Raw genomic sequence first — 25,543 nt, forward strand, 5'->3', positions numbered from 1 at the left:
CTCATTCACAGAAATGACTGGATGCTTCATCTCTTACAACATTTTTTTGGGGTGTGGAGTTCATTATAGTGCTCCTGATTCCCTCTCTTTTAAATACTCTGTAATTCCAGTTCTGCTGAATTTCAGCTCTCCTAAAATTTCTTGCACCATCCTCAGTGACACCTTCCAAGATGCATCTTCCTGGTCCTTAAGGCCATGGTTTAGATTATTAGTAGTTAGATTATGGTCAAAGGTTGGACTGGATGATCTTGGAGGTCTATTCCAACCTAAAACATTCTGTGATTCCTCCATCAGCTGTCCAAATCTTCCAATGCAACCAATGTCTTCTCCCTCCCAGAAATAAGTTCCCAGCTTGGATCTTGTACTTTTGCTTTTAGCTAAGTCTCTTGTAAGTAGTTGCACTTGCTGAAATGAACAGCAAGTTTCTCAGGCAGTGTCTGCTGCTGGGACTGATCCCACTCCATGGTTATAGTTACAGCTGGAGAATGGGCTGCAGAACCAAGGAACTGCTCAGCTCTGAGGAACATTTGGCCCTCCAGAAGCAGAAAAGGAGTAAAAAGGTCCCACCTGAAACCCTCCCTTAGGGAGGAAGAGACAAGATAAATGACCAAACTTGACCAAACAGAGTATTCCATCCCATACACCTCATACTCAGGAGAAATTGGAGGGATCACTAGGCTCAAACCCCTTCCTGCTCCCCCTTCTTCCCCTCTCCCTCTTTGTTTTGGCATCCTGGGAGGATTCCATCCCTTCCTCTGCCTGTGCTCCTGATCCATGCCAGCCTGAATCTGTGTGTTCCTGCCTCCAGCTCCCAACTGCTGCTGACCCCAGGATTCCAGCCTGGACTTTCCCAGGGCTGCCCTGCAGCCTCGGTGGTGACGTGAGAGTTATTGGGGGAAAGAGGGGGAGGAACATGGGATTAATTTTCCTGTAGATTTGTATAGATTTAGTAATTTTTCCTATTTATCATTCCTGTTTCATTAAAGCTGTGTAGTTTAGTTCCCAACCCATCAGTCTCTCTCCCTTATTCTCTCTCTTTTCTTTATCAAGGAGGAGAGAGAGATTAATAGAGAGCGTCTGGTACTCGGTTTAATTGCCGGGCCAGTGTTAAACCCTGACATTATGAAAAACAAGCAAGAAGCAACTATGAATGATCATTTATCCAAAACACAGTCAGGTTACCCTCTCGTAACTGTCACTCCATACCTGAGGAATAAGAATATGTTATTTGTGCTGCACTAAGCAGAGGATTTCCTGTAAAATTCAGGCACAAAGTCCTTTACTTTGTGTTCAACGTTCATTACAACAATTAAATTTTCCCAAATCAAAATTTGAAATGGTTCTATAGAGATGAGTATCTCAGAATCCCTCATCTGCATCCAGTCATCAGCCCAGAGAGAGCAATTTTTTATTCATCTACAAATTCCATTCTGCTTAATATTTTTACAGCATTAGTACCCAGGAATATCTGTGCACAAATATCCACACATATAGGATACATCTTTGATGCTCAATTTTCTCTCCTTCTCTCTCATTCAAAAAGCTTTTAATTGTTGCAAATTAAATCAAACACTGAGTAGGTCTTAATTGGTGTGTGATATGCTCAACACAAGGCTGACTCCATAATGAGGGCTTAAGGAGAAATTTAGTCATTTAAATGCAAGAGAGGAAGTCTGAAAGTCTGCATTTCCACACCACCAAAAACTGCAGAGACACCTAAATCCTGCTGATGGCCACTTCATGAGTCCAGGTTCCATCCTCTGGATCTGGGTCAGCAGCTCAGCCACAGCCACCAGGCATCCAGGTGGCTGCATCCAACACTTCCCAGGTTGTGGTCATTCCTGAACCATGTCTAGGAATTGCAAAGGAATGTGCTGGTTGACCAGGGCAAAGAGAAGATTCAGGATCTAACAATTAGCAGAGATGATCTGAACATCTTCCAGGGAGTTTGAAGAGTGATTTGATGGCAAAGAATGACACCAGGGACCAAACCAAACAGCAAGATTACTTGGTAAGAAAATAAATGTATTAACCCACTGAGATAGAAAAGAAAAGGTCCTATGCCAAATCTCCTCACTGCTCAACACAGTGTTTTAACCAGGAGTAGAAAATTTAATAGAAAATAGAACAGAACAGAAATATGGAGGAACAGAAATATAGAGGAATAGAAAATTTAACCAGGACAGAAAATGTATTAACTCACTGAGAGGAAAAGGAGAAAAGTCCTATGCCTGGTCCCCTCACTGTTTTAATCAGGAGTAGAAAATTTAATAGAGAATAGAATAGAAATATGGAGTAATAGAAATATAGAGGAATAGAAACACATAGGAATAGAAAATTTAACCAGGATAGAAGATGGATTAACCCACTGAGAGGAAAAGGAAAAAAGTTCTATGCCAGATCCCCTCACTGCTCAAGAGAGTGGCTCAACCAGGGACAGAAAATTTAATAGAAAATAGAACAGAAATATAGAGGAACAGAAATACATAGGAATAGAAAATTTAACCAGGTCAGAAGATGGATTAACCCACTGAGAGGAAAAGGAAGAAAGTCCTGTGCCTGATCCTCTCACTGCTCAACACAGTGTTTTAACCAGGAACAGAAAACTTAACAGAAAACAGAACAGAACAGAACAGAAATACGGAGGAATAGGAATACATAGGAATAGAAAATTTAACCAGGATAGAAAATATATTAACTCACTGAGAGGAAAAGGAAAAAAGTTCAATGCCTGATCCCCTCACTGTTTTAATCAGGAGTAGAATATTTAATAGAGGGAAGAGAAGAGAAGAGAAGAGAAGAGAAGAGAAGAGAAGAGAAGAGAAGAGAAGAGAAGAGAAGAGAAGAGAAGAGAAGAGAAGAGAAGAGAAGAGAAGAGAAGAGAAGAGAAGAGAAGAGAAGAGAAGAGAAGAGAAGAGAAGAGAAGAGAAGAGAAGAGAAGAGAAGAGGAGAAGAGAAGAGGAGAAGAGGAGAAGAGGAGAAGAGGAGAGGAGAAGAGGAGAAGAGGAGAGAAGAGAAGAGGAGAAGAGGAGAAGAGGAGAAGAGGAGAAGAGGAGAAGAGGAGAAGAGGAGAAGAGGAGAAGAGAAATATGGAGGAATAGAAATATAGAGGATAGAAAATTTAACCAGGACAGAAAATGTATTAACCCACTGAGAGGAAAAGGAAAAGGAAAAAAGTCCTATGCCTGATCCCCTCACTGCTCAAGACAATGTTTTAACCAGGAATAGGAAACTTAATAGAAAATAGAACAGAATAGAAATATGGAGGAATAGAAATACACAGGAATAGAAAATTTAACCAGGATAGAAGATGGATTAACCCACTGAGAGGAAAAGAAAAAAAAGTTCAATGCCAAATCCCCTCACTGCTCAAGACAGTGTTTTCACACGTGTTCACGTGCCAGCACCATCAGCAGATCCCTTCCAGAAGCAGAAAGCTTCACTTTTGAAATGAAGTTGGCAAACAAATACTCTGCTGGTCAGGCTGCTTCATTTCAGAAGTTTTGTTCCAGAGCAATTATACCCAAATCACTGAGCTTATAAGCAGAGAAACAGGAGGGTCAGAACATTCCAGAATCATTAAGTAACAACTAAATCATAAAATTAAATTATTATCTTAATATTATCTTAAGACACAACTGCAGTCATATCTCTGGGTCATGTTACTGATATTTCTCTTCTTCTTAAGATATATTAGTAAGTTCTGTTTAAGAATAAACCCTCTACATTTTCTAATTTCTAATTATTTAATGTCTTCTTGTTCCTGTTCCCTTTCTGAAAAGTAACTTTAAAAATACTCAAAACACTACTAAAATGAAGAATTCTTCCTCTATGAGCTCTTTCTTTTTACTAGAAGTTGTCTAAGTGCAACCTCTTTAGATAAAATTTCACACATCAGGTCATACTCAGGAAATACAGAAGTAGATTCACAAATCCCTATTTAGGGAAGGAGGAGAATCCTTATGGAAGAACACAGACAAAAGAAATCAAGCAATATAAATAGCTCCCACAGACCCTACTTATTGTAATGTTTTATCCAGTGCAGTTACTTTGCTTCTGATAAGAAAAAAAATTGCATTTTCCTAAAACACACGAGGAAAATCATCCATGCAAAATGGATGTGCAACAACTGAAGGAGCTGCCTGTTCATAACCAGGTTCTAGGATGCAAGGTCCTTTGGAGTTGAAGGTCTGATGAACCCAAAAGTGCATTTCTGACCCTGTAAATAGTAAAAGATGAATGGGGAATATCAGAAAGGCCTCTGGAGAAACATCTATGCCATCCAGATTATGCCTCAATAAAAGCACAGATCAGCACTGCCATCAACAACCAAACCCTGCTTCCCAGAGGAGAGCAAGGCTGGGATACAGGAACATCCCAACAGCCAGAGCTGTTTTATGGAAAATATCTAAGATCCCCCAAGAGAAGTATAATTTTCAGATCACAGAGCAGTAGACCAGGACATGAAATGCTTTTGCTGCTCATCTTAGAGCCACTCAAATGCTCAGAGGGCTGAGCACCTCCCTGGGAAGCCAGGCTGAGGGATTGGGGTTGTTCAGCCTGGAGAAGAGGAGGCTCCCAGGTGAGCTCAGAGCAACCTTCCAATATCTGAAGGGGCTCCAAGAAAGCTGGGGGAGGGCTTTGGACACAGGAGGGTAGGGAGAGGACAAGGGGAAATGGGTTAAAACTGGAAGAGGGGAGAGTGAGGTTGGAGATGAGGAAGAAATTCCATAATTTGAGGATGGTGAGAGACTGGAACAGGTTTCCCAGAGAAGCTGTGGCTGCCCCATCCCTGGCAGTGTCTCAGCCCAGGTTGGATGGGGCTTGGAGCACCCTGGGCTGCGGGAGGTGTCCCTGACCATGCAGGGGGTTGGACCTGGATGAGCTTTAAGGTCCCTTCCAACCCAAACCATTCCATGATTTTATGATCTTCAGGCTTCCTATGAGCACTTCCAATCAGAACAAGCATCCCCTGCATGGTATTTTTCCATTCCCATTGGATTCCTGGCAGATGTTGCAGTGTCTCAGGCACCAGATCTCCAACCCCAACCACACAGCACGGCCTCAAGAGCAGAGATTTCTGTCTCACATTGAAGGACACCAAAAAAAAATTTAATTCCCACCAGATTTCTGCTTTTCAGCCATTCCTGAAATTGGAGCAGTGCTTAAAACATCTTTGGAAGCTGCTGGAAAAGTCACAGTCCTGAAAACTCAAGCCCAAAGTACAGTGAAAATATAAATATAAATATAAATATAAATATAAATATAAATATAAATATAAATATAAATATAAATATAAATATAAATATAAATATAAATATAAATATAAATATAATCTACTTGGCCACAGTTTTAAGGAGAAAATGAGATCCTACCTTCAAAACAAGGACCAAAATACTCTCAACCCAAATGGATAAAACACTACTAAGTCCAGCTTTGCATATCAGCAACTGGAATTAACCACAAGGAATTCATAAGAAAATGCAATAAACATCATTTTATAATGCATAGGTTTTCATCTTTGTTTAACTAAGGACTTGTTCCTGTGTAATATTTTAATTGTGCTTGAAATTTAAATGCAGGTTTCATATGAATCATAAAAATCTGCATGTAACAAAATAAGAGCAATATTCAAATCTATCTGCACTACTGAAGTTTTACACATATTAAATAAATTATCAGAATGTAAAGATAAAACAATGCCTATCACACAAGAAATTAGCATCCCAATAGTTCAGTGGTTGCAAAGTAAAAATAAATTTAATAAAAATGCCATAAAGGTGTGTCTAGGGTGATGTACACCAGTTTAATTTGAAGGTATAAATTTGACAGGAGGATAATAATTAAACCACAGCACCTTTTAAAGCCAAAAAAGACCCAAAGCAAATATTACACATCTAAAAAATGCAAAGGGGCTAAGACACAGAGGTTAATGGCTAAAATAGTCAAATAACCTTAAATCTGCTTTATGGAAGCCTAATGTAAGGTCTGTCCTGCCTTTATCTTCTCTCAAATCAGATGAAGTTTGAGGTGTTTTACTGCTGCACTTCTAGAGTTCCATGTGTGAACATCACTCTCATTTAGCATCAACTGACTCTGGAAATTCTTTGCTTTCTTATGGCAAATCTTGCATAGAAGCATTAAACAAGGAAATGAAATGAAAGAAAGAAAAAAATTATCATTTTGTGAACTGATATTTCATGAAGAGAATGAAAAAGAAACAAAAAAAAAAAAATAGAGCTTTTGACTCAGGGCAACCAAAGTCTTTGAGCAAGAAAAAATGTCAAGACTTTACAGTGAGTAACAACTGCAAGGATAGGTCATTAAATAACATTATTCCCTCAACTAATTTGGGTTGTGCTGTGCTGAGGAAAAAAAAAAACCAACCAAAAAAACCCCAAAAAGAACAGAGAAGATAAAAATGAATCACACAAACAAAACTCCCAACACATTAGAGCATCTTCTTGTGGTAAGTGAAGTTTTTAACCCAGGAGTAAATGTACCAGAGCTTCCCTTTCAGTGAAAGCAGACAAATTACTTTGCATTCACTGCACAACAAAGGCAAGCACACAGGCAGTTACCTGGAGTAGTTATTATGCTATAAATCCCCACCTGGCTTACACTGAGCTAATCTGTCCATGGAACTGGCCCATAAATCAGGATCATGTCTATTTTCAATGAGTCTCCATAGCACTTACCCTTTTCTTTAGGAATACCATACATGCCAGAGCTCTACCATGCTGAAAAGTATGATTATGATGCATCTTTTGGAAAGTAACCTGTTTTATGATTAGGGTTTAAAACAGCTTTACTCTTTAATGGAAGAGAGGAGAAGACTTGAAACCATTTTCCTCTTGGCGACGGAATAAAAAAAACCTGAGGGATGGTAATCATGGGGACAGAAAATGATATAAGAAGAGAAATAAATAATATGGGCACAATCTAAGGATATTTTCAATGGTCAAAGCAGTTCACACCAGGAAAACCCTTCAAATGGAAGACTGGGACAGAGTTGTCAATGATTTAACCAACATAAACAGGTACATTATCAAAATACAAGGCCCAGGGAAGGTTATGAACCATCAGGTTAAGGCAGGAAAAATGATCAGAGGGCTGGAGCTGCTCCCCTGTGAGGAAAAGTGGAAAGAGTTGGGGTTGTTCAGCCTGGAGAAGGCTCTAGGAAGAACTTATTGCAGACTTTTTGATACTGAAAGGGGATTTAAAGGAAAGATGGGGAGCAATTTTTTAGCAGGGCCTGCTGCAACACAAGGGGTGATGATTTAAAACTAAATGAAGAGATTTGGCATAGATAGAAGGAAGAAATTGTGCAAGATTAGGGTGCTGAAATACTAATCATAGAATCATAGAATTGGCTGGGTTGGAAGGGACCTCAGAGATCATCAAGTCCAACCCTTGATCCACTCCCCCCGTGGTTCCCAGCCCATGGCACTCAGTGCCACATCCAGGCTCTTTGGAAAGATCTCCAGACACGGAGAATCCACTCCTTCCCTGGGCAGCCCATTCCAATGCCTGATCACCCTCTCCAGAAAGAAATTCTTTCTCATCTCCAACCTAAACCTCCCCTGGCACAACTTGAGACCCTGCCCTCTTGTCTTGCTGAGAGTTGCCTGGGAAAAGAGCCCAACCCCCCCCTGGCTCCAACCTCCTTTCAGGGAGTTGGAGAGAGTGATGAGGTCTCCCCTGAGCCTCCTCTTCTCCAGCCTCAACACCCCAGCTCCCTCAGCCCTTCCTCACAGCAATTCTGCTGGATCCCTTCACAGCCTCCTTGCTCTTCTCTGGACCTGCTCCAGCACCTCAATCTCCTTCCTGAGCTGAGGGACCCAGAACTGGACACAGGACTCAAGCTGTGGCCTCCCCAGGGCTGAGCACAGGGGCAGAATCCCTTCCCTGGACCTGCTGGCCACGCTGTTCCTGACACAGCCCAGGATGCCACTGGCCTTCTTGGCCACCTGGGCACACTGCTGGCTCCTGTTCAGCTTCCTGGCAATCCAGACTCCCAGCTCCCTTTCTGCCACTCTGTGCCCAGCCTGGAGCTCCCCATGGGGTTGTTGTGGCCAAAGTGCAGGACCCGGCATTTGGCCGTGTTGAACCTCATCCCATTGGAATCAGCCCAACTCTCCAGTCTGTCCAGGTCCCTCTGCAGAGCCCTCCTGCCTTCCAGCTGATCCACACTCCCCCCCAGCTTAGTGTCATCTACAAATTTGCTGATGATGGACTCAATCCCCTCATCTAAATCATCAATGAAGATATTGAACAGCACTGGGCCCAACACTGATCCCTGGGGGACACCACAGCCGCCATTTTGATGCAGCCCCGTTCAGCACCACTCTCTGGGCCCGGCCCTCCAGCCAGTTCCTAACCCAGCACAGGGTGCTCCTGTCCAAGCTGTGGGCTGACAGCTTTTTCAGGAGGATGCTGTGGGAGACGGTGTCATTGTGTCTTGTCATTGCTATCATTGTACCCGGTACAATGCAAACCAAACCCAAGGTTATTTTCACCCCCATTCTCTCCTATCTGGTGTGGGAAGAGAAGCAGAAAAGGACAAGGTAGTCCCAGGTCTCTACTTTTGATATCCATTGGCAGAGAGGCACAGATTGGATGCAGGGAACAACCTGGTTGACTCCATGGTATTTTAGCAGAGCTTGCTTGTACCTGACCAGCTGCAACACCTCAGGTTTAAAACCAACTTTGTCTTCTCCAGAAGCACAGATGTTAATTTTGTGCTTGTGGGACTAGGATGAAGCCAGCCAAATACCATGTTGAAAAAGAATATTTGTTCACTCCAGTTTCCCAGTCCCAAATGGCATCTCAGATGTTCAGCCCAAAATGCTTTTAAATAGTAGCATGAAGACTGAGTGAAGAAAGGGAGATGTTTCCCTCAATCTTCTTATTTTCTGAGTCAGAAATCACCAGTTACCTGAGTGGCAGCTTCATTCATGCAAAAAATGGCACTATGCTAAATGGACACAATTAGCCAAAGAAATCCAGTGTATCCCAGGCTTCACATAGTATTATACAAAACATTCCCTAGTAGAAAAAAAATAACCAGTGCAAAAATAACCTTGTTTCATTCTCATAACTGACAGGTTTATTTCACAGGAATTTACCAAATTCAAATGTTCCATCCCTTTTTAAACCCCCAGCACTGAGAAGCTCTTGAATCCTGTTGTACAACCATGCTCCCTTTGACTGGAAATAATTATCCCCTTTTATTACCCAACTTCGAATGATTCCTCAGAGCAGCATCCACACATCACCCTCTGAATAAAGAACCCCTGGATTCAGTTTTCCTTGCAGAGAGGGAAATCACAGCAAGAGGAGTCTCCTTCCAGCCTTATTTGCATTCAGGAGGCTGCCAGTTGGGTAAAGTTTCTCCCCATTTCAGTCATTCTGTTTCCCAGCAACCCTGCTGCTGTTGCCAAGAGAAACCCTGGGGAGAGCTTCCCCCACACCCTCCCCACCACAATCCTGGGGGTAGAGCTTTGTGCAGGGCTGCTTCATGCCAGTGCACACATCACACTGTGAGCTGCATGCCAAGTACTCCCTCAGGAACCCTCAGAGACCTGGACAAGAAGTATTTAATTTTTTTTATTTGATTTTCTATTTTTTTTTAATTTTTTTTGGCCAGGAAGATCACTTAGGTGGCCCTTTCTCTTGAGGTGATAAGCAAGTGCTTGGGGTTTCACTGGGGTGGTCTTTACCTTGCAGGCATTTGCCAGGTGGATGTGCAGCTCTGTAAATCTATCTCCTATATGCTTTTAAATCAACAAACATCCTTTTTTTTTCTCTCTTTTCCAGCTGCCAAAAGCAAAAAGCACATGCAAACAGCAAAAAAAACTCCCTTTAGGTTGACTTAACCTTTGCTTCTCCTTGTAACACCTTCCACAATGTAAATGTGATGGGTGATTAAAAAGGAATTTGTGATGGGTGATTAAAAAGGAATTCCTGGGTTTTTTTCCAATTCCATCAGCCACATTATTCCCAACAAATCCAGCTCACACCCAGCTGCAAGCACAAATTTCCAAAGTTGTTTTTCAGATGCTAAACCACTGCTGGGTTCAAGGTGCTTCCCCACCCTACTTCACATCCTTTTGGATTGAAATCTCAGCACAGGCAGGGAAAATTGTCATGAAATTTAATAATTTATGGGAATGGATGGCTTGAGTGTCTTCGAGGCAAAGACTGTTTCTTAGAATGAAGAAATAAGTAATGAACTCTTCTGAATTGGAAAGGTGATTTGAAACCCTCAACCACATCTGACACTGATTCTCCTGAACTCCTGAACTCTCCTTCAGTAGACATCAAATCTCACAATTTTTGGCCCATATTCCATATAAATGTCAGGAAAAAATGGGTAAGTAGTTAATTCTTGAAGTCAAACACTCTATCAGGTAAATAAAGTGCTGGAAAACTTTAAGAAATTAATCTTTCTAAACCTTAAGAGAGATTATATTTCCTTTGTAAGCTTTGCTCTGAAGGCATGTTGCTCCACAAACTCTATTTTAGACCTGCAATATAGTGAAACTAAATTAATGTCTGAAAAAAAAGTTTCCATTTGCCCACTTAAACTTTAAATGATTAAAACTTTTTTAATCACTCAAGGAAAAAATATGTTCTTTTTTTTTTTCCCAAGTTATTCCTTCTGTTCCACCAAAAAAATATCTTAGAAATCATTAAGCTTACATTTTAGTTTGCAATTCTATTGCAAAACCTCGTGCCTTGCACAGTTCAGCAAACTGTCAGAATATCAGGGAAAATCTGTTTAAAACCTCTCAAGGCTGCATATATATTTAGTCACAGAATAAACATAAGGGACCAGATTTTTTTTGCCTTTGTTCTGCACAGTATGAAGAGGCTACAAGAACCTGGAGATTTCCATGCCATACTCAGGCACATCCTGTTCATCACTTCTTCATTTTGCCATCTGCCCTTGGTAGGAAAGTCCTGATGATTAAAGAATATTCAGTAATCACAGCTCAGGGATATTCAGGAGGTTTTGCCCCAGCATTGTCCCAAGTCTGTCCTGGTTTGGGCCAGGATAAAGGTGATTTTCTGTCTTGTACTTTTGCTTTAGCTAAGTCCCTTGTAAGGAGCTGCACTTGCTGAAATGAACAGCAAGTTTCTCAGACAGTGTGTGCTTCTAGGACTGATAACACTTGATGTTTATAGTTACTGCTAGAGACTGGTGTGCAGAGCCAAGGACACTGCTCAGCTCTGAGGAAAACTTTTACCCTCCAGAAGGAAGAAAGAGGTCCCACCTGCAGCCTCCTTTGGGGAGGAACAGACAAGAGAGATGCCAAAACTGACCAAACAGAGGATTCCATCCCATACACCTCATACTCAGGAGAAATTTGAGGGCTCACGAGGGCCAAGCCAGATTTCTGGATTTCCTAATTTCCTGCTTCCCTTCCTTCACCCAGCATCCTGGGAGGATTCCATCCCTTCCTCTGCCTGTGCTCCTGATCCATGCCAGCCTGAATCTGTGTGTTCCTGCCTCCAGCTCCCAACTGCTGCTGACCCCAGGATTCCAGCCTGGACTTTCCCAGGGCTGCCCTGCAGCCTCAGTGGGGATGTGAGAGTTATTGGGGGAAAAGGGGGGAGGAATGTGGTATCCATCTTCCTGTATATTTGTATAGATTTAGTAACTTTTCCTATTTATCATTCCTGTTTCATTAAAGCTGTGTAGTTTAGTTTCCAACCCATCAGTCTCTTTCCCTAATTTTCTCTCCTTTCTTTATCAGGAGGAGAGAGAGATTAATAGAGAGTGTCTGTTATTTGGTTTAATTGCCAGGGCAGTGTTAAACCCTGACACAAGTCAGAATAATTTAAACTTGAATAACAACCCAGCTTCAGTAACCATTGAGAAAATTCCTGGATTTTTTCCCCAGGGATCATATTCCACTGGGAAATCTTTGTACCAGGCTATGAGCAGGTGGAAGGAATGTTATGGTCTTTCAGCTTCAGCCCCTTTCCATCCTGCTCCATGGGATGAGAGGAATGGAAGGACCAGACCACAAGAAGGTTTGACCACAAGAATTTCTTCTCAGGGGTTAAAAAATGGAGAATAAAAAAAAAAAAAAAAAAGATTAGCATGGACAGAAATTCCACTAAAACAAACAGGCATAGAAGCAAAATTTAAAGGGTTAGTTCTGCTTCTGAATACTCTTTTTTTTTTTTACTCTGTTTGGAAACTATTAAGCTCCAAAAGCCCTCAAACTAAATGCAACATTAGAAACCACCTAAACAACCCCTGGTGGGACTTCAGATAGCTAAAATCATCTAATTTAAAAATCTCTTGTGAACTAAACTCCCAATAAGAATAAAAGCTACACAATTCTTCATGCACATGCAGTCAGTTGGGGTGGAATCCAAGCTGTCTATAGCCTGTGAAAAGCAAGTGCTACTTCAGGGGAGAGAAGGGGAAGAGTGAAGACATTGCCATAAAATACCTGTTTATGTTCTGCATAAATTTCATGTGAAGAAGTGTGTCTCTGAAGGAAGAGCAAGTGATCCCTGCTGTCAAGCTGGAGTACATTCTCTAAGTACTTTAAGAAAAAACTGACACAGCTCCACTCAGCCTGGGGAAAACTGGAACACATTTCAGAAGGGTATTTTGCAACCACTTGGACTTGGAGGACCTGGGAGACGAAGAGAATGTCCCACTCTGCAGTGGGTCCAAATGTTTATAGGCAGAAATGCAAATCAGGGTAAAAATAAAAAGACCTGAGGGTTTGAGTCCACCCTCCCCCAGTCATTTAAAGAAATACCAGCAGGATGTGTTGGCTGATTTTTTTGTTTCTCTGCTTAGGATGTGGTTTCAGCCTCCCAAGAGAGGAGGATCAAAAACCTAAGGGAATTCTGTAACTGCTGGAGTATCCCAGAAAAGATGGACACTGCTGCTCCCACCACAGCTACAGGTGTAGATTTACAGAGGACTTAGAGAATCATGAAGTTGGAAGGGACCTCTGGAAATAACCTAGACCTCTGCTCAGAGCCAGGTCAGCCAGAGCAGGTTGCTCGGGACTGGGTTCTGTAAGGTTCTGATCACCACCAAGACTGGAGAAGCTGCAACTTCTGGCAACCCATTCCTCTGTTCATAGAATCATAGAATCATGGAATCGGCTGGGTTGGAAGGGACCTCAGAGATCATCAAGTCCAACCCTTGATCCACTCCCCCCGTGGTTCCCAGCCCATGGCACTCAGTGCCACATCCAGGCTCTTTGGAAATAGCTCCAGACACGGAGAATCCACTACTTCCCTGGGCAGCCCATTCCAATGCCTGATCACCCTCTCCAGAAAGAAATTCTTTCTCATCTGCAACCTAAACCTCCCCTGGCACAACTTGAGACCCTGCCCTCTTGTCTTGCTGAGAGTTGCCTGGGAAAAGAGCCCAACCCCCCCCTGGCTCCAACCTCCTTTCAGGGAGTTGGAGAGAGTGATGAGGTCTCCCCTGAGCCTCCTCTTCTCCAGCCTCAACACCCCCAGCTCCCTCAGCCCTTCCTCACAGCAATTCTGCTGGATCCCTTCAGAGCCTCCTTGCTCTTCTCTGGACCTGCTCCAGCACCTCAATCTCCTTCCTGAACTCCCTGAGGGACCCAAATGGACACAGTACTCGAGGTGTGGCCTCACCAGGGCTGAGTATAGGGGCAGAATCACTTCCTTGGACCAGCCTTGGAGAAAAAAAGGTTTTCTTCTGACCTTGCAATGGAATTTCCTGCATTTTGGTTTGTATTTGTTGCCTCCTGTCTATCCATGGGGCATCAGGGAGAAGAGTCTCTGTTTTTATCACCACTGAGAAGAGTCTGTTCCATCCCCTTTAATCCTTTCCACCACTTTCTCATACAAATTGGGAAGATCCTGAGCTGACCTGAATTTAGGCAGAGCTGCCCCTCCACTCAAAGATCATGTATTTGATTTAATTACACCAAGGCAACTAAACCTAAAATCTTGTTGCTACATCTGAAGACAATCATACTAAAACAAGGAGAGTGAAACTAGAAACCTGACAAAATCTAGAGTTCCCATGCCCCGAGGCACATCCTTCTCTGGCTGTCTCAGCAAAACCATTCAGTGTGACTTTTTCTGGAGTTCAGGATGTCAAGTTGAAATATAATTTCCACACAAAAATAAAATTCACTGCTGGATGAGTTTCATGTAAAATTCAGAGACTTGGACTGAAATAATCAAAGCAAATGCACATTAATTCATAAAATAGACTCAGGCATTATAGCAATGACAGAAAAAGCTCTTAGGTATGAGGAGTTCATCACTTAAATGGAACATTCAACCCAAAATGTTATCTGACTTCTGCTACAAACAAGAAAACACTGAGTAAAAGCAAAGCTGCAGTTGACACAAACCCTCTCAGTGGTAAAGTTCTGTGTCTACTTCTAATATCCAGAAGTCAAGGAAGACCTTCAGTAATTAATGACTATTTAAGGGAAAGAAACATTTAATAAATGTTCAATAAAAGATTTAAATTTAAATGTAATAAAAGAAACATCTAATAAAAAGAAATAATAAATTTATTGGAAAATGGGCTCATTGCTGACAATTAAAAAAATCATTTTGCTCTGTTTGTTCTTTTTTGCTCTTAGCTGTCTTTGCTTTTTTTAAAAAATAGGCTAAGCACCAATTTCATTATGATCTAAAGGTGTTTCTGAAAACCAGAAAACATCTAGTACTGTGCTTTTCAGCTTTGTCAAGAAACCTGTAGGAAGCTGCAATGGCTGGAGTTGCACCATAACAACATGACTCAAAATCTGCAGCTTTTTTAATGGAGACAGTCAGGAAACACTGGAACAGATGATGAGATTTTGCTGTGGATCCTCTGTCAAACAGCATTTTAAATCAATGTTTTCTTTAAAGAGCATGATCTGAATCAAGCAAGAATTAATTTACGGAAATGCTGTGCTCTTTTTTCCTACAAAAGGTCAGACTAAAGTTCCCCATTACCTCCTCCACATTTGTAATTATTGCTCTATTCATCTATAAATATAAAGCTAAGACTCTTAATAGGTTTAAACAATCATAATCATGCCTACCCATGAGCTGTACTTTTTGTTTCATGCTGCCTAAAAACTGCTTAACTGCCTAAAAAAAGTTACCCACTGCAGATGGGTTTGTGCAGTGCTGAGGACCTCTGCCAGAAACAGAGCTGAGACCACAGAGAGGCACAGAATCAGTAATTTGGGTTGGAAGGGAGCTCTAAAGCTCACCCAGTCCAACCCCTGCGGTATCAGGGACACCCTCACCCAGATCAGGGTGCTCAGAGCCTCCTCAAGCCTCACCTTGAACATCTCCAGGGATGAGGCCTCAACCCCCTCCCTGGGCACCCTGTGCCATTGTTCCACTGCCCTCATGGGTCACAACTTTCTCCTAATATCCAAACCCCACCTGCTTTTCCCTAATTTAAACCCATTGCCCCTCATCCATCACTCCAGGGCCTTATAAACAGTCCACCTGATATTGCTTATTGGGACCAGGGGGACAAAACATCCTTTTAATTTACTATACTCTACTATATCAGGCTATCTAGGGAAAAAAGTGTGTGTTTATATATATATATGTATATATATGTGTGTAGATATATATATACACACATCATTATACAATGTCTTCCACAGGAGGTTCCTTCTACATGATCACAGTTCCTACCACTAACAGAAAATAAAATAATCAATTAAACAGTGCAAGCAATATATACTCACATACTTAAAAAACCCAAGCAGGTTTCAGCAGTAATGTAACTAAAATGAATTCTGAAAAGCAGAGTTATACAGAAAGGCAGAAGCAAGAAATAAGAAGGGATTTCACCACAAAGCACAACATTGTGCTGCACCATTATACAGAAATCATATAAAAGAAAGAATTTTTCAGGAGTGCAGCAGCTCTACTGCAAGGAAAGGAAAACAGCACAACTACCTCTAAGTCCCAGATTCTGAAATGTGTTGAAGCTCAGCAAAATCCAACTTGATTACAAAAAGAACCTGTGAAGCTTATTAATGTTTGTATTGTTTGGAGCTCACAGTAGGGTGTTTTATCCCCATCTAACTCACTACTACAAACACAACCCTGTGTATCACAAACCAACTGCTTCCAGTCATTCCACAGAAATCCGTGGGATAGATGAGGTTCAGCTGCCTCATTTTCTTAGAGTGAGCTCCTAAATTAGGATAAAACAAAAAGAAAGTTATGCAGACAAGGTCAGAGCTCTCCCAGTCCTGCAGTCAGCAGGTTACAAAGGAACAAAACCACAACTCAGCTTTTCATGAGATGATTAAATGCAACTTTCAGGCTGAAGTTGTCACCCAGGTGGCTTCTCCTCTCTTTTGGGTGTGGCAAAGAAGTCTGAGCTGGGGAGGGAAAAGGGGAAAAGGGGAAAAAGGCAAAAAAGGAAAAAGGGAAAAAGGGGGGAAAAAGGGGGAAAAAGGGGGAAAAAGGGGGAAAAAGGGGGAAAAAGGGGGAAAAAGGGGGAAAAAGGGGGAAAAAGGGGGAAAAAGGGAAGAGGGAAAAGGGGAGGGAGAGGGGAGAGGAGAGAGGGGAGAGGAGAGAGGGGAGAGGAGAGAGGGGAGAGAGGGGGAGAGGAAGAGAGGGGGAGAGGAAGAGAGGAAGAGAGGAAGAGAGGAAGAGAGGAAGAGAGGAAGAGAGGAAGAGAGGAAGAGAGGAAGAGAGGAAGAGAGGAAGAGAGGAAGAGAGGAAGAGAGGAAGAGAGGAAGAGAGGAAGAGAGGAAGAGAGGAGAGGGAGAGGGAGAGGGAGAGGGAGAGGGAGAGGGAGAGGGAGAGGGAGAGGGAGAGGGAGAGGAGAGGGAGAGGGAGAGGGAGAGGGAGAGGGAGAGGGAGAGGGGAGAGGGAGGAGAAAGAGGAAGAGGGGAGAGGAGAGAGGGGAAAGAGGGAGAGGGAGAAAGAAGGAGGACAGAAGGAAGAAGAAGGAAGGAAGGAAGAAGACAACCCTCAGCTGCTGTAAGCACCTTCCAGGATAAAATTCCCTGACCCAAACACCTCTGATACTTCATCAACCTCCCTGAGGCTGTGGGGAGAGGCTGGAGCAGTGGCAGTAGCCTCACATTTGAGAGGTGGCTCTGGCAGACATGGTTGTTGCAAAGCAATGGAAGGAGCTGTAAGAAGAATGAAGCACATTGTAGCTCCTCAGGGGTGAGGAGCAAGAGAGCAACAGGATCTTAAAGAGATCAGGCAGACAAGAAGCCAAATTCTCTGCAGCTTTCCACCTAAGAAATAATTAGAGGCTCTTAACACCAGTAAAGATGAGCAGGATGGACAGCCCAGGTCACTGGATTAGGATTACTGAGAGTTACCACTTAAAAGGAAGAGCTGGCAGATTTCTTCCTCAAGTATCTGCACACCAAGGCAGAGTTTGGCTCAGAAAGGAGACTCAGATGTTCAGGTCTGTCTGGTCACACACCTGAGATGTGATCAGAATTGGAGACCTGGCACAGAAAGGTGAGGAGCACATTTAGCATTTTGGACTTTCAGAGCTTGGACTCTGGTTTATTTAGGGAATTGGCAGGTAGAGGCCCCCAAGCCTCTGCCAAAGGCAGAAAGTGCCTTCAAGGTCATCTCATTTTGACAAAAACTCTCCAAGAGAACTAAGGAACAAAATGCCATGCAGCAAAGCTGGGAGCTTCATCAGAAATACAGAGCTCCTTCATGAACTCAAATGCAAAGGGAAAGAATGCAAGGAGATAAAATAACAATTAACAGAGGCATTTAAAAGCAGTGCTAAGCATCTAGGCACAAAATCAGAAAGGTCCAAGTTGGAGTTAAAACTAGTCAGGGATAAACCATCAGTAAGACATCATCCCACAAAGATTACAAGAGTAAAAAGAAGCTCAGAGAAAATGTGGATGCACTGCTGAATACAGAAGACAGCCTAGAAAGTGGTACAGAAAAGACTTAAGTACTCAAGACCTCTTTTGCCTCAGTCTTCTGAAACAAAGACTGCTCCTAAACCTGGCACAGTCAGAAAGAAAAGCAGCAATGTGGGGAAAATGAGTTATGGTTATTTAAAGAAGTTAAATGTCCCAAGAAGCCCCGTGGAGTTTTTCCAGGGCTGCAGAAGAAGCTTGCTGGTGTGACCACAGGTGACACAAAGTGTGACAGATAGAATGATGCCTAGAAAAAAACCTGGTAACAGAGAGAGATCTCTGAGGAGGAGAAATGGGCAAAGGTAGCAGCCATTAAGGAGGGGAAAAACAGAACTGAGGAACTATAGAAGGCTCAGCCTGGCTCCCTCCCAGGAAAGATCCCAGAGTTGAGTGCATCCTCTTAGAAATCATTTCCAAACACAAAGAGAACAAGAAAGCAATTAGCAATAGTCAACACATTTACCAAAAGCAAATCATGCTTGACCAGCTGGGTTGCTTTTCCAAGGAAATGATTGGCTCTGCAGTGAGGGGAAGGCAGTGGATGTAATGCATGTTGACTTTAGCAGGGTTTCTGACACCATCTCCAAGAGGATTTGCATTTGGAAGCTGAGAAAGCCCTGGCTGTAGGAACAGACTGCTAGGCACTAGACACGACAGGAATTGGCAGGGCCACCAGCCTCAAAAGGCAGTGATCAATATCTTCATGTCTAGTGTGGAGCAGGTTACCCCCAGGGGCCAATTCTGGGGCCAATATCATTCAATATCTTCAAGAATAACATGAAGGATGTGACAGCAAACATGCTCAGCAAATTTGAGGGCAAGACTAAGCAGAGAGGGAGAGTGGCCCTGCCAAACAGCAGAGCCTCAGGGCAATGAGACCTTGGAAAACTTCAGGTCTGCACCAGGAGAAACCTCATGAAAGTCATGCAAGTTCTGCACTAGTGCAAGACAATCTTAGCCCTGCAGGAAAGGACGGGTGAGGACCAGGTTAATTATGAGGTAACAAGGTGCTCCTGTTGCAAATTAATCAAACTTTGCACTGGGCAGCATTACAAGGAGCAAATGAGTGTGGAAAAACCACTCCCTTCTAGGACATGCTGCTTAGATTCTCCTGAAATCCCACCTGCAGTTTTGGGGCCCTCAGTTGAAGAGAGACAGTAATAAAATGTAAAGGGTCTGAGAGGTCGAGTTGGTCAGCAGCCAAACCTACAGAGCTTGCAGGAGCTGGGAGTGTTTCAGCTGGGAAATCTTAGAGCAGCTTCATAAGGAGTGAAAACAACTCAAACTCTTCTCAACAGTACTGGGAAGGGCAGCAGCCACTGCCTGCCATAAATTGTTCATGGTGGACATGAGGAAAACCTCCTCATTGGGGAGAGGCCAGAAGACAGCAAAACACTGGCAAAGGGGCAGGACTGGAGCACCCTTGCAACCCAGGCTCCTGGGATCCTGCAACCTGAGAGCAATTTGAACAAAAGAAATGTAAAAAGTTAAGCAGTGTTAAATTTAAATTGCCTCTTAAAGTAGTTTACACCTTAGTTTTGCTATTCAGAGGAGGTCCATGATGTTTTAAAGCACGTAATATCACAGCTAGACATAGAATATGTAAAAAAAACCAAAACAATTTGGCCTTACAAGGATGCTTTGTGTACAGCAGCACAAAATTACTCTGCCTGTGCAGTTACAGAGGATCTTCAGCCCAGGGTTTTACCCACTACAACATGAAGATGCCACTTTCATCTAGGCAAGGTGCTACCACTCTTGGTATCATCTCCAGAGTTCATTACCCTAATGATATCACCCCCATCTTTGCCCCACTCCTTTTGAGTCCACCTTCTCCATGTCAGACATAAAATAACCTTTCTGCTGTCTTTTAATTTCACCATTACCTTCTTGCTACCTTCAGCATTTCAACAAATATCTCCACAATGTAAGACTTTGTTATGCTCTCAAACACCTCTTTTACTGCTGTGTTATGCCATCACCCATTTATTATTCTCCCACCAGCACTTAAGTATCTGATGTGTTTTAATATTTATTTTTTTAAGTTCACAGCCTTTTTACAGACTTCAGGTGCCCGGAGCAAAGATAAATATGAATTAAAACCTTGCACAATAGAATGATCACCTATGTTAGAACACCAATCTGCCACTGCAATTCCCAAGGGTGATGACAGCCATCATGCAATATTTTTAGTTCCCAGGAGGGCTGACAGAAGGCAAAAATCACTTCATTCTGGGTTGGTATTCTGTCAGGAAAGGAAAAGTATTGGAGAACCGCTGAAAGAATCAGTAAGAACTTAAGAACAAATATATTAGGGCCAGGCCATTCACATCACACCCAGGTATTATTTTCACAGAATTGCAAAACCATTCTGCTTGGAAAAGACCTTTCAAATCACAAAGTCCAAACATTCATCTGACTGCACCAAGCCCAGGGCTCAACCACCTCCCTCAGCACCGCATCTCCCTGGGCTTCCCAACACCTCCAGGGAATGGTGATTTCACCACTGCCCTGGGCAGCCTATCCCAGTGTTTAATAACCCTTTCAGCGAAGAATTTTCTCCTCATCTCCAATCTCAACCTCCCTTGGCACATCTTGTGGCCATTTCCTCAGCCCATGGCTTGGAACTCGGGGCAGGAGCCCAACTCCCCCCTCACTCCCAAGGGTCTCCCCTCAGCCTCCTTTGCTGCGGGCCGAACACCCCCATCTCCCTCCGCCTCTCTTCAGCAGAATCTCTTCTCCAGACCTTTCCCCAACACACTCCAGCACCTCGATGTCTGACATATTTTTATTTAAAAAATAAAAATAAGAGTGAACGAGTTGGAAACCAGGCCTAGCGCGGCGGGCAGCAACATTCGACGCAAAAACCGAGAGAAAAAGCAGCTCCAGAAACCATCCCCGCCGTGTCCTCACGAACCGCGACCCGAACGCTCTCCCCGAGCACCCAGACCCTTCGGCCGGTGCCTGACAGCCCCGGGCCGCCCCCCGCCATCTCCCCCGCTCTCCCTTCCCCGCATGCGCAGCAGCGCCCACCGCCCCCTCACCCCGGTGCCGAAGGGCTCCGCGCATGCGCAAAGCCGCAGCCTCAGGGCGAGGGGAGGGAGCGGAGCGCAGCACGGCTTCACCTCAACTCCCACCCCCCCTGTCCCGTCCTGTCCCGGCAGAAAGGGGGAAAATGTAAACGGAGTGCGGTGTCTACCTGGAACCGGGAGCCGCTGGTTCCTGCCGGGCAGTGCTTCTCCCTGCTGCGGCAAGCGGGAGGTGAAGTCGCCCATCCTGGCGCTGGAGCTGAAGAGGGCGCGGAGGAGGCGCCGCGGAGCTGGCGGCATCGGCCCTGAGGGGACTGTGGGGCGCGTTGGCCCTTGGGACGGGCGGCGGCGGAGAGAGGGCCCCAGGACCGCCCCCTACCGAGCGGCGGCGGGAGGAGAGCGAGTGTGACACAGACACACGAGTGTGACACAGACACACGAGTGTGACACAGACACACGGGTGTGACACAGACACACGAGTGTGACACACACAGACACACGGGTGTGACACACACAGACACACGGGTGTGACACACAGACACACGGGTGTGACACAGGAGTGTGACACAGACACACGGGTGTGACACAGGAGTGTGACACACGAGTGTGACACACAGACACACGGGTGTGACACACGAGTGTGACACACAGACACACGGGTGTGACATAAGCACACACGAGTGTGACACAAACATGAGAGCGGGTGTGACGAGTGTGGCACGAGAGCGGGTGTGACACACACGGGTGTGACACACAGACACACGGGTGTGACACACACACACACGTGTGGCACGCACACACACGAGTGTGAAACAAACAGCGGGTGTGACACAGACACGGGTGTGACACGCACACACACGTGTGACACGAGTGTGACAAACATGAGAGCGGGTGTGACACGCACACGGGTGTGACACACAGACACACGGGTGTGACATAAGCACACACGAGTGTGACACAAACATGAGAGCGGGTGTGACGAGTGTGGCACGAGAGCGGGTGTGACACACACGGGTGTGACACACAGACACACGGGTGTGACACACACACACACGTGTGGCACGCACACACACGAGTGTGAAACAAACAGCGGGTGTGACACAGACACGGGTGTGACACGCACACACACGTGTGACACGAGTGTGACAAACATGAGAGCGGGTGTGACACGCACACGGGTGTGACACACACGGGTGTGACATACGCACACACACATGACAGGTGTGTGACACACAGGAGTGTGACACATATGAAACACGGGTGTCACACACGGGTGACACACCACACACAGGGAGAGCAGGTGTGACACAAGGAGAGTGGGTGTGACACGGGTTTGACACACGTGTGGCACACATACACATGACATGCACACACACTGGTGTGACACGTGACACACATGGGTGTGACACATACCACACACACACGAGGAGAGCGGGTGTGACACACACAGATGTGTGACACACAGGAGTGTGACACGTGTGACACACACCACACACAGGGAGAGCAGGTGTGACACACAAGGAGAGTGGGTGTGACATGGGTTTGACACACGTGTGGCACACACACACGTGACATGCACACACACTGGTGTGACACGTGACACACACGGGTGTGACACATACCACACACACACATGAGGAGAGTGGGTGTGACACACACATGGGTTTGACACACACACACATGTGTGACACACACCACACACACACACACACGAGGAGAGTGGCTGTCACACACACACACACACAGCCCTGAGGGGACAGATAGAGAACCCCCGGTCTGGGGCTGTTGGGGGGACAAACACCGAACCCCCAGCCTGGTGTGTGCTGGGGGACAAACGCTGACTCCATGTTCTGGCGTGTTCTGAGGGGATAAACACTGACCCCATGTCCTGGTGTGTGCTGGGGGCACAAGCACCAAACCCCTTGTAGGTGTGTGCTGGGGGGATAAACGGGCTAAGGGTTATGATCTGGTAGCGATAACAGAGACATGGTGGGATAGGTCACATGACTGGAATGTGGCCATGGATGGTTATGTACTTTTTCGGAAAGATAGGGCGGGGAAGCGAGGTGGTGGAGTTGCTCTTTATGTGAGAGAGCAACTAGAATGTGTTGAGTTTTGTGCAGGGGCTGATGAGGGGCAAGTTGAAAGTCTGTGGGTAAGAATTAAGGGGCAGGCTGGTGTGGGTGACACAGTTGTGGGGGTCTACTACAGACCTCCTGATCAAGGCGAGGAGGTTGATGAGGCCTTCTACAGGCAGCTGAAAGCAGCCTCACAACTTCAGTCCCTAGTCCTCATGGGGGATTTTAACTACCCTGATATCTGCTGGTTGACTCACACAGCCAGCCTTTCACAGTCTAGGAGGTTCCTCCAGTGCATTGATGATAACTTCTTAATGCAGATGGTGGACAAGCCGACTAGAAGAGGAGCGCTGCTGGATCTTATACTAACCAACAAGGAGGGCCTTGTCGAAGAAGTGGTGGTCAATGGCAGCCTTGGCTGCAGTGATCATGAGATGGTAGAGTTCAGGATCCTGTGTGGAAGGAACAGAATACCCAGTAGGACCAAAACCCTGGACTTCCACAGGGCAAACTTTGGCCTCCTCAATCAACTGTTAAGAGAAATCCCATGGGACAGGGTGTTAGAAGATAAAGGGGCTCAAGATAGCTGGTCAATATTCAAGGACCACTATTTGCAAGCACAGGATCAGAGCATCCCTATGGTTAGGAAATCTAGTAAGGGAGCTAGGAGACCAGCATGGTTAAAAAAGGAACTGCTGGGAAAACTTAAGTGGAAAAGGAAAATCTACAGATCATGGAAGGGGGGGGCTGGTCACTTGGGAGGAATACAGGACTGTCGTCAGAGGATGTAGGGAGGCAATTAGGAAAGCTAAGGCCTCCTTGGAACTTAACCTTGCAAGTCAGGTTAAGGATAATAGAAAGGGCTTTTTCAAATACATAGCTAGTAAAACTAACGCTAGAGGCAATATTGGCCCACTAAGGGATGAGATGGGAGCCCTGGTGACAGAGGATATAAAGAAGGCAGAGGTGCTGAACGCCTTCTTTGCCTCTGTCTTTACTCCTGCAGGGTTTCCACATGAGCCCCAGATTCATTTAGCCCCAGAAGTAGTCAAGATAGATAAGGAATTTGACGTAGTAGATGAGGATTGGGTTAGGGATCAGCTGAGTAATCTGGACATCCATAAGTCGATGGGTCCAGATGGAATGCATCCAAGGGTGCTGAGGGAGCTGGCGGAGGTCATTGCTAGGCCACTCTCCATCATCTTCAGTAAGTCATGGGTAACAGGAGAGGTGCCTGAGGACTGGAGGATAGCAAATGTCACCCCAGTCTACAAGAAGGGCAAGAAGGAGGACCCGGGTAACTATAGACCGGTCAGCCTCACCTCCATCCCTGGAAAGGTGATGGAACAACTTGTTCTTGTCACTATCTCCAGGCATATCAAGGACATGGGGGTCATCAAGAGCAGTCAGCATGGTTTTATCAAGGGTAAATCATGTTTGACTAACCTCATAGCCTTCTATGAGGAAATTACTAGGTGGATAGATGATGGTAGAGCGGTAGATGTGGTTTATCTTGATTTCAGTAAAGCATTTGACACCGTCTCTCACAGCATCCTTGTAGATAAGTTGACCAAGTGTGGGTTTGGTGATCAGGTAGTGAGGTGGATCAGGAACTGGTTGAAAGGAAGGAGTCAGAGAGTTGTAGTCAATGGGGCTGAATCTGGTTGGAGGTGTGTGACTAGTGGAGTCCCTCAGGGGTCAGTACTGGGACCGGTGTTGTTCAATATCTTCATCAACGACTTGGATGAGGGTATAGAATGTACCCTCAGCAAGTTTGCTGATGACACTAAGCTGGGAGGAGTGGCTGACACACCAGAAGGCTGTGCTGCCATTCAGAGAGACTTAGACAGGCTGGAGAGTTGGGCAGAGAGAAACATGATGAAATTCAACAAGGGGAAGTGTAGAGTTTTGCATTTGGGGAAGAACAACACAATGTCCCAGTATAGGTTGGGGGCTGACCTGCTGGAGAGCAGTGTAGGTGAAAGAGACCTGGGGGTCCTGGTAGACAAGAGGATGACCATGAGCCAGCAATGTGCCCTTGTGGCCAAGAAGGCCAATGGCATCCTGGGGTGCATTAGAAAGGGTGTGGTTAGTAGGTCAAGAGAGGTTCTCCTCCCCCTCTATTCTGCATTGGTGAGGCCGCACCTGGAGTATTGTGTCCAGTTCTGGGCCCCTCAGTTCAAGAAGGACAGGGAAGTGCTTGAAAGAGTCCAGCGCAGAGCTACTAAGATGATTAAGGGAGTGGAACATCTCCCTTCTGAGGAAAGGCTGAGGGAGCTGGGTCTCTTTAGTTTGGAGAAAAGGAGACTGAGGGGTGACCTCATCAATGTTTTCAAATATGTAAGGGGTGAGTGTCAGGGAGATGGAGTTAGGCTTTTCTCAGTGATGACCAGTGATAGGACAAGGGGTAATGGGTGTAAATTGGAGCACAGGAGGTTCAAGTTGAATATTCAAAAAAATGTTTTTCCTGTAAGGGTGACAGAGCCCTGGAACAGGCTGCCCAGGGGGGTCGTGGAGTCTCCTTCACTGG

General features: G+C 44.9%; 1 protein-coding gene across 1 annotated transcript in view; it reads right to left on the minus strand.

Moving 5' to 3' along the window:
- The window catches only part of MSRA (methionine sulfoxide reductase A), a 358,932-nt gene extending 337,621 nt beyond the window's left edge, over positions 1-21,311 (minus strand). Inside the window, exon 1 of the mRNA XM_030448474.1 lies at positions 21,106-21,311. Within this exon, the coding sequence (XP_030304334.1) occupies positions 21,106-21,235 (130 nt within the window). The 5' untranslated portion in view covers positions 21,236-21,311. The remainder of the gene's footprint in view (positions 1-21,105) is intronic.
- Positions 21,312-25,543: the final 4,232 nt, after the last annotated feature.

The sequence above is a fragment of the Calypte anna genome, chromosome 3, assembly GCF_003957555.1.
Source record: "Calypte anna isolate BGI_N300 chromosome 3, bCalAnn1_v1.p, whole genome shotgun sequence".
Taxonomy (NCBI): Eukaryota; Metazoa; Chordata; class Aves; order Apodiformes; family Trochilidae; genus Calypte; species Calypte anna.